Consider the following 10,035-nt stretch of genomic DNA (forward strand, 5'->3'; position numbering starts at 1 on the left):
TAAGTAATTCATGCTAAAAAAAACAGTTAAAATGTCTGGGTTCGAAATTTGCTCAGAGTGAGTCATCGTTATCACAAGCGATCTTTGTATTGTATGTGCGGAAATGGGAACGAGGGAGCGCTCTAATAATTCACCTATCCAATCTGATTTGCTTTCAAAGTGTTTGTTTCCTTTTTTTTAAACTGTCTATTTTATGGCTGTTCTTTATTGATCTGTTACCCATTTTAGGTATTTTGTTTTTTAAATACTCCGATATCACCATGAAGCACTTGGGTGTGACACTGAGACCAGTGGAGAAACATACATGGGAACAAGACTGACGGGGAGATAGAAAGAGAACACCGAATGCAGAGACAAGACTAAATGGAAGGGATAAGGCTGACTAAACATGGGGCATGGAAACTCCCCTGTTCCGTGCTCCATGATAACAGAAACCTACGGACTAGAAAACAAAACTAAGAAGACCTAAGAAAACAAATATAAACAGAGGGATCACAACTGTAAACCAAAACAAGGAACAGAACCTTAACCATAGAACATTAAACAACCCAGAATCAAAAGTCCAAACACATTTACACTGGGCCAAAGACCCAGGAGCGTGACATCTTTGTTGACCAGCAGTCAATAAATGAAATTAAACATCCATGAAATTCAAGCTGGGTGGAGAGAATTGCGTAAGGTTGGTAAAGACAGGGTTAGTGAAGCATGGAATCAAAACATACTTAACCCTTTAAGACCTACCATAGAACCAAGTCCGCCAGAGCTTATATTATATTTTTACATGTTGTAGAGCCATTTTTGGGAGCATTTCAAGTTGCTATACATCAATACAACCATTACAGCCTAAATTTTAATAATATGTATGCATTAAGTGCATAGTAATTACATAAATTGCAAAAAAGTGCAATAAACTACAAATAAATTTTTTAAATGGTTTTTGTTTTTTAACATATATTTCTAGTTAGAGAAATTTAAGAGGCTTATCCCTCAAAACTGTTAATACAAAAAAGTTGCACAAATAGTTTCCCACCACAGGAAATTTATTTTGAGTGTCTTCATAGTTTTATTTTTGAAATACACCAATTTCTATACACTGCATGAAAAACGAAAATAAATATTATAGTGCAAATTTGCAAAAAAGCAGCATATGCATCAAAATAAACTATTTCCAGCAGTGCAATATGAGTCCTAAGCATCCCAGAAACGACACAGAAAGTCATAAAGTCAAACATAACCTTTAAAAACACCAGTATAGGCTCATGAGGCCTTGATGGTAAAAAACTACATTTCCGCGAAAATGACGTCACTTCCGGTTTCGGGCAGGTAATGGCGGACATGCGATAGTTCGTGCTGATGGACGTAGGAAGTGTTATGAACAGCTGATCAGATCGGCAAAGTGTGTTTCTGGAATATTATGTTTTTGTTGCTGCAAGTGCTTTTTATCCATTTTTTGCAAAGCTATATGTGGAAGGAAACTGTGACCTAGGACAAGCTGATGGCATAAGATTTAAGTACAACTCCTCCGGTTTCATATGCAAAAAAACCTTATTGCGCTAGCTTACGTGGTTGCAGTGCTACCAGGACTTAAAAATAGTTACGCAAAACGGAGCGTGCCCGCTCCCACCGGCTTTAAAGGGTTAAGTATTTCTAGTTCATTTCTTCCTGGTATTGAAATGTAAATATAAGAAAGTGTATATAAGTGCTCATCTCTACATGAGGGGTGAAGCTACAGGCTGACACTTGAAAGAGGAGAAGACATTCTACAGACAGGTATGTTACAAATATGCTGAGGATCTTCTATCCTTTCTTTATCAAACTGCTAATCACTTTTGTTAATGTGTTTCTTACAGAGACACTAAATATCATCATGAAGCTGCTGACTGCATCTGCACTTCTCTGTGCAATGATGGCTCTGACCGCTGCTCAGGGTAAGTATAAAAGTATGTTACTAGTATCATACTGAATGTTGTGCATGTCAATGGGCTTTAAACAGCTGTCCAAATAATAAGATCTATTTTTAAATACATGTTTTTAAAAATAGAAATCTAAAGGAAGAAAATGACACATTTTCCAGTTGAAATTTCTTGAAAAGTAAAACTATTGCCAATAAAACACAAGTTAATGACCATAATTATAATTATTCCAGTAAAGGGGGAATTGAGTCAGCATTTTGTCACACAATATGTTTGCTTTGTCTTCAGATGAGTGCTATGTTCTCAAGAAGTCCTCATGTCCCGCTGGTTGGACTGAGTACAACAACAAATGTTACTTCTATGTTTCTACACCCTTACCCTGGGTTGATGCTCAGGTAATAACATCAGGACTCACCAGTTACTGTGACTGTGTTTCTTTGATTCTTTAATATTTGGATAAGACCTTATAATAATACGTTTTTAATATTATATTAAAGAAATTTATATTGACAATTAGTAAAATTTTATCAAAGCCAATGTACTGTTAAAATTTGTCTAAAATGATAATAGTATGTATTGATCATTATTAATGTTATCATTTATTGAATTTTAATAATGCTATCATTTGTTCTAATATGTATGTATGTCATATATGGCTTTACTTTTTAACAAGTAAAAAGTAACAATATATTAGTAAACAAGAAATACAAACAAAGAAGCAAACAAACTAAAGTCTCCAGTTTCACGTTCCTACAATTTATGCCATGGATAAATCACCTGTCAATTTTTGCTTCAATTAAAACCAGTTCTTATATGTACTGTGAAATATGCATCCAAGCTTATAATAGCAAATATTATTTTTTTAATTTATAAAAATAATGCTAATTATTGCAGTAAATGGTTTAAGCCACCAACATTAACTGCATGAAATAATTCTGAATGATAAATGATTGTAAATGTATTAATCATTAGTCCTTTCAATATAATAATTATTAAAAAACTTTACTTTTTATTACTTGTTAAATGGTAAGCTATTAATAAAATTTCAGATAATTAAAATCAATAATTTTGTCAGTCAATGTAAATATTTCTTAGTATGTTTTATTATTATTTGTATGTTTGTGGTGGTGTAATCATGAAGGTTGTTTTATAAATCTTCTGTAACTCTTCTGTCTTTTTGTTTACTGTAGAGAAACTGTCAGTCCATGAGTGCAAACCTTGCATCTGTACAGAGCCTTGGGGAATACCAGCTGATTCAGAGGGTGATATCTGATGGGAGTAAAGCTAATGGACGAACATGGATTGGTGGTTCTGATGGTCTACAGGTATGCCAGTCTGCCAGTTAAAACATAAATCTATCCATTGGATATTTTACTTATTTTTCACTGTTATCTTTTTTTCCATTTCCATATAATTCCATATATCTTGTTTCATATATTTGATATCTTCAGTTTGTATCTACAATGTCGGTAGTAGTGAAAGTAAAGACAAACCAATAAATGAGAAGGTGTGTCCAAACTTGGTAGTCGATGTATAATGTTAAAGTGTAGTTTCGTTAAAAAATGATTTCTTATTTTTAACTTTTTTCTGTTCTGTAGGAGGGTTATTGGTTTTGGATCGATGGAACACGTTTCCAATACACAAACTGGTGTCGGAGGGAGCCTAACAACTTGGGGGGCAATGAGCAATGCATGGAAATGAATTTTTCAGGTATAAAATTGTAAATAATATATACAAGTGCTATTGTCATTATATATAAAACCAAAAAAACCAAAACATTTTTCTCATATATTCTATATTTTTGTGTCCATGCAACAAAAATTTCGGTTAAAGTTGATTTTTGGTGCTTACAGGAGACCTGTGTATGAATGATCAGTCTTGCCAGTCCCAATCCCCTTCTGTCTGCATTAAGAGTAAGTCATGATTCCTGGGCTTACATGAAGGCACGTCATCTGAAAAAGAAAGAAATCTTCTCATATATCACTCAAAATATCTGTTTTCACATCTTTACCTTTTTCTTTTGCTGTAACGATGCATAAGGAATGAAGCGACAAGTGACACAAAATAGTGTGATTGTGTCTTTTAAAAGGAGCAATTGAAATGTGTAATGGAAAGAATGCTTTTAGCAAAAACTTAAAAACAAAACTTTTTTTCTCTTCTGCATCATTAAACTATTAAGCATTGAATCAAACTGGTCTGTGAGTATCTGTGTTTTTGTGTAACATTATGTAAGCTTTCAGTTCAGTTTTTAAACACTCACTGATTAGATTAACTCACTGATAGATTAATCCACGTATAAATCTGCTTGAAACTACACCAATTTCTCTTGAAATTACTTTAATCTTTTTAATCTGATGCTGTTTGCTTCTGTGTCCTCCATCTAATTCTTGCTTTTGATGGCATGAGCACACACGAGCATACAATTAGACACACACACACAAAAACACACACATGATGAGGTCTCTCTTTAAATAAGTCTCCCCTCCTTTGCTTCCCTCTTCCCAAAATTGTAATTTCACCTAATAGTGCTAAATTTCAGAAATAACCAAATATTTTGCTAAAGCTTTTGTACATTGTCATACTTGTTAAGATACAACCTTGCACCCTTTTCACAAACCTCTAAACACAAACTGAACTTTTTTTCACAAAACCTCTGCAAATACATAATAAAACCATGCTAGGTTACTTTTATAACAACTTCTGGGTAAAAGTCGTAGGTTATTAGTTTAAATGTTGGTTTAAAAGTCGTGACTCAAGAGTTGGGTTGGCGATGTGCTGGGTTCTTTAATTAACTCCCTGGCTTGAATAGTTCTATTGGGTCATAGGTTCGCTAGCTTTGATCAAATATTGGGCCAAAATTTTACCCAATTGTTTGTGTAGAAGATACGCTTCAGAAGAAGCCACAATATTCTTCTGAAACTGGCATTTTCAACTAGACTGTGATCTGATCAGATATCACTGATTTCTCCTCTGCTATGAAATAAAACATGGTAAGCAAAAAGTGAATTCAAACACTCTAAAAATCACTGGGTTATTTTTGATAATTACACTTTACTGGTTTATTCTAGAACTTTGATTAAAGGCCTTTTTACAGACAACACCAGCTAGCTTGTGATGAAGAAAGATAAAGTTATTTCTACTTAAAAAGGCTTGATAATGTATTTTAAACTTATTATTTGAAATGAGGCTGAGGTTGCTCTGTTTGACAAATTATTTAGATTTTACTACATCTAGAGCATTTTTTGGTTTTGCATCTTTTGTTGAATAGATGAATCTCAGGACATGAATCAAATATGACCAAATTAACGAGGGCTCATTTAGCTATGATGGAAGCATAAAATGTTGCTCATTAAGGTGTATGAAATTATCTGAGAGGGAGAGTCCCTCTTGCCACTTGTAATGTTGGGTTGTGTTCAGTGGTTGAGAATAGTCGGTAGAAACCTTAGCAGGATAGTAGGAAGGATACACGATCATACTGGTACTGTCAATTCCACAGCGTATCCTTTAATGCACATTCTCTTCATCAACCATACAAGGCCTTGCAGGAGGTCTCCTCTCTTCGGGAACTCACTCTGCAGGAGGGGGAGATACGGCAGAGGTGGAGGAAGATCTCAGCCTGGGCGTCTATTGTCTTGTGTAGTCTGGAACATGAGTGGATGACGGGTGGGTGCAGTTTTCTCTGTGGTGGGGTCGGGTGGGCTGTCCTGGGCTCTGCGGGGCCAGGCGGCGCTGCCGAACTAGGGCCCCCCTTTCCCTGGCGGGTTGCAGAGTATGGGGTTGCCTACTGGGGTCAGCGGGGGAGCTGGCCCCAGGGAGGGGTCACTTGCCCCTCCCTTCCTTCCCTCCCCATCTCCAGCTGCCTCCCTTTTCCCGCTCCACCACAATCACCCACACATGCAGGGCCTTGGGGTAAAGGTGTGTCACCAGGGTGCAGGGAAGGCATCCCCCCTTCTGTCCCCTTCTGGCTGCCTGTGCCTCAATTTTATCCCACAACTTAGACATTAACATTACTCACACTCTCATTATACATACATATAGGATCTTGGGGGTGGGCACGATACACGGAGTCCAAAGTACCATCAGGGTGTACACCCCACCCCTGGCATCGTTGCCCACCTCTCAATTTTAAATACACGTAGACATTGAGGGCTAGCAGGAGGGACCATGCGCTTACCTGCTGCTCTCTGGCAGGTAGCTCCAAGCCCTCCTGGGTTTTAAATGCACCTTAGAACACACATGCATCAACATTACAATGAGCGGGTGGAGGGAGGTTTGGAGTCTTCTCTCACCCCCATTCTCTGCGACCTGCTGGAGCAGGGGGGCTAGGACTAGGAGGAGGAGTTGGCCGTCCGACTGTGGTCTGGAGTGTGGAGCCTTCCTGCTGCTGCGGAGTCGGGGCGGTCTGCCTCCCCCCACCGCAGGGAAAAGGGAAACACCACCTGGGTCTGGGTGCAGTTCCCCCCTCCAGGGGCGGGGGCACCTAGACCCGGTTTGTAGAGTACGCTTGGGGAGTGTGATCGTGTGTACAACGTCTCTTTATGTCTGTCTCCACGTTGGTTGAGTGTGGAGTAAGTGCATATGAGAGCATGAGGGTGGGAATGGATGTTTGTATCTGTGTGTGCCTGTATGTCTGTGTCTATGGCTACGTTCACACTGCAGGTCTTAATGCTCAATTCCGATTTTTTGATCAAATCCGATTTTTTTGTCTGCTCGTTCACACTACAAATAAAATGCGATAGCAAATGCGCTCTAGTGTGAATGCTCAGAGCGCCCCACATGCGCAAAAGAAGATGTCACACACAACGTGCTCTGTTTAGACCCAGACCAAACAGTATTGTTTGACTGATGGCCCTTAATATAATATAAAGACTTCGGACTTCACGTTTCCCAATTTTTGCTTTAAGTTATTTTGTTATTTACATAATAATGTAGATAACCTAATAATTATCCTTATTGCTGTTTTAGAGAGGAGCGGTGCTTCAAAGGATAGTTGCAGATTTCTGTCAGAATCTGCAGATTATGCAGTACAAATAAAATGTTAACATTTGTCCAACGTTGTATTCCCAGCAGTTTCACCGGATGGCCAGGAAGCGTTCGCGATGTCTTATTGGGCGCTGATAATTGGCGTCTGTCTTGTGTCAGTGACGTAAAAGACGGATTTAATGCGACTTGACCATTCACACAGCAGTCGCTTTCTGAAACATCGGATATGTATCGGATTCAGTACCACTTACGAAAGTGACCCAGATTGGATTTGAAAATATCGGATTTGTGCCGTTCACACTGTCATACCATGATCGGATATGGGTCACATAGGGTCAAAAAAATCGGATTTGATGCGCTTTCGCCTGCAGTGTGAACGTAGCCTTTATGTCAGGTTGGGTATCAGACACCACCTCTCTGGGGACATCTCAGGCCCTCCAAGGTATGAAGGCCTATCTCCCCACCACCACTTCCCCTGCAGGTGGCAGACGGCCTCAGACATCGGTGCGTTGGTGGTTCTTTGTGTCCGGGGATGGGCGTCCAGGTACACACCGGCTCACTCCTTGGTGGCTGCTTATCGGGGCCTGGAGCCTGGGGCTTGCTCGGGCCACTTCGGGGGTGGGGTGCCCCCGGCCTCTTGGCCTGGGGCTCGGTCACTCTGGCGCAGCTGGCTGCCGGTGGAGCTCACGGGCACGTCACTGCAACCCCCCCCCCCCCCCCCCCCCGGCTTCTGCTCCGCGGCTGCTGAGTGACCCCTCATCTGGGACTCTCGTCAGCTCTTTCTGGGATAGTGGCACAGCTGCCCCTCTGTTGGTCTTCCTTGGTCTCTTGTGTTCTGGGGGCCTCTGGATGTCTGGAGCTTGGATCTCCTCCATACTTGCTTCATGCCCTGGAGGACGGGGCAGTGGCTCCCCACACCCTCTAGCAGATCATTACATGAAGGAACCTTTTAAAAACAAGCGCGTCCATGCTCACAGGTGCACACACGGGTGTTCACACACACAAACTACACCCTTTTTGGCTCCTACCTCAAAGCACACTGTGCACTGTCGATATTACATGCTGCACAATAATGTTTAATATTTAGTATTTACTGTTATATTCCCATATATCATCGTGATGTTGTTTATTGTATTGCTCTCGTTTTCTTCTGCTTGTTTTCTTTTTTCTTTCTCAACAGGTGATCCAGGTGATTGATATATGTATTTTTTTGTCTGCTTATTTAGTTGGTTTTTGTTTATAAGACCGGAAGTAAACTCTGCCGCTTTAACATCGCTGTAGTGCAGGTGCACGTGATTTCGTGCCAGTTTGCTGCATAGTCGTATTCTAAAGCGGAAGATGTCGGACTCGGCTGAAGTGCGTGGCCGTTTTTTGAAATGGACATATAGAATAGAATAGAATAGCCTTTATTGTCATTGTACAGAGTACAACGAAATTGGAGTGCCACTCCCTTGGTGCAAGTTTCAATAATAAATATAAATGTAAAATATAAAAAGTACAAAAAAACAATCGTAAGTACTCAAACAATAGTATGTACAATATATACAGGATAGCAGCATTAATATAATGACAGTATGAATAGCAGCATAATATAATGACAGTGACGGTATGGAATAGGTTCAATTGTTTTTGTGCTTATTTACTACGGTGATAGCTCTGGGAAAGAAGCTATCCCTGAATCTGTTTGTCCTGGTTTTATGTGACCTGTACCGTCGGCCTGACGGTAATAGTTCAAACAGTTGGTTGCTGGGGTGAGAGTGGTCCTTGATGATATTGCCAGCTCTGCTGAGGTACCGAGAGTTTGCAGTGACCTCCAGGCTGGGCAGAGAGCAGCCAGTGATCTTCTGGGCTGTGTTGATGACCCTCTGCAGTTCTTTCCTGTCCGCAGCTGAGCACCCTGCATACCATGTTGTTATGCCGTACGTTAGGATGCTCTCTATGGTGGCTCTGTAAAATGTCACCAGCAGCCTCTCCTCCAGGTTGTTCCTCCTGAGCACTCTCAGAAAGTGGAGACGCTGCTGGGCCTTTTTAACCACCGCTGTAGTATTTGCAGTCCAGGAGAGGTCATCAGATATCTGCACGCCAAGAAACCTCATGGAGTGTACCCTCTCCACACAGCTCCCGTGAATGTAAAGTGGGGCCGGGTCTGTTCTGCCCTTCCTGAAGTCCAAGATAAGTTCTTTAGTTTTCGTGGTGTTCAGTTGGAGGTTGTTAACTGAACACCACTCAGTCTGTTGACCTCATCTCTGTAGTCTGACTCATCCCCCCTTGAGATGAGTCCAACCACTGTGGTGTCATCCGCGAACTTTATGATGGTGTTTGAGAGATGGGTAGGGGAGCAGTCAGATGTGTAGAGCGTAAACAGGAGGGGACTCAAAACACATCCTTGTGGAGACCCGGTGCTGAGTGTGATGGTGCTGGACCGGTGGGGGCCGAGTCTGACAGACTGTGGTCTATTTGTCAGGAAGTCCTTGATCCAGAGGCAGATGGGGGTGGAGAGTCCCAGGTGAGACAGTTTCTGGACCAGGATCTCCGGGATGATATGATTGAATGCTGAGCTGAAGTCCAGAAAGAGCATTCTCACATAGCTTCCTCGGTGCTCCAGGTGACTCAGCGCAGTGTGGAGCGCTATGGTGATAGCGTCCTCGGTGGAACGATTTGTCCTGTAGGCAAATTGGTGGGGGTCCAGAGTGGGAGGCAGACCGGCCCTGATGTGCTGACAGACCAGTCTCTCAAAGCACTTCATCACTACAGGCGTAAGTGCAACAGGCCTGTAGTCATTTGGGCTGGCCACAGCTGTCTTCTTGGCGATGGGGATAATGGTGGAGGTTTTGAGGCAGGGCGGGACGGTGTTTGATGACAAGGAAAGGTTGAAGATTTTAATGAAGACTCCGGTCAGTTCGTCAGCACATGCTCTGAGAACCTTTCCATGTATTCCATCAGGACCTGCCGCCTTCCTGGGATTCACTGACCTTAGAACACACCTCACTTGGTGCTCCCTAAAAGTTAGTGTGCCAGTGCTGGGGGCGGGTGAAAGTGGTGTGGCAGCTGGGGGCCTGGTCGTCTCAAAGCGGGCGAAGAAACGGTTTAGATCCTCAGCCAGTGAGGCATCAGTCCTAGATGTTGCCTGGTTATTGCT

General features: G+C 41.6%; 1 protein-coding gene across 1 annotated transcript; it reads left to right on the plus strand.

Annotated features, from left to right (window-relative positions):
• The first annotated feature begins 1,717 nt into the window (after positions 1–1,717).
• Positions 1,718–4,104, plus strand: LOC146579172 (ladderlectin-like). The gene is made up of 6 exons (XM_085269490.1): positions 1,718–1,770; positions 1,851–1,928; positions 2,202–2,308; positions 3,104–3,238; positions 3,512–3,623; positions 3,767–4,104. The coding sequence occupies exons 2-6, from the start codon at positions 1,868–1,870 to the stop codon at positions 3,835–3,837; spliced, it is 486 nt and encodes a 161-aa protein (XP_085125616.1). The 5' UTR covers positions 1,718–1,770; positions 1,851–1,867; the 3' UTR covers positions 3,838–4,104.
• The last annotated feature ends 5,931 nt before the right edge of the window (positions 4,105–10,035 follow it).

This window comes from Mchenga conophoros, linkage group LG3, assembly GCF_057382185.1.
Source record: "Mchenga conophoros isolate Kocher_MC1m ecotype Shallow Benthic linkage group LG3, M_conophoros_male_GT1.1, whole genome shotgun sequence".
Lineage (NCBI taxonomy): Eukaryota > Metazoa > Chordata > Actinopteri > Cichliformes > Cichlidae > Mchenga > Mchenga conophoros.

What these genes read in the sequence shown, in the direction of transcription:
- LOC146579172 (XM_085269490.1), top strand. Translation starts at nt 1,868, where the DNA reads ATGAAGCTGCTGACTGCATCTGCACTTCTCTGTGCAATGATGGCTCTG. An exon ending in GGCTCTGACCGCTGCTCAGG is followed by an intron (nt 1,929 to 2,201) that starts GTAAGTATAAAA and finishes CTTTGTCTTCAG; the next exon opens with ATGAGTGCTATGTTCTCAAG. An exon ending in TACCCTGGGTTGATGCTCAG is followed by an intron (nt 2,309 to 3,103) that starts GTAATAACATCA and finishes TGTTTACTGTAG; the next exon opens with AGAAACTGTCAGTCCATGAG.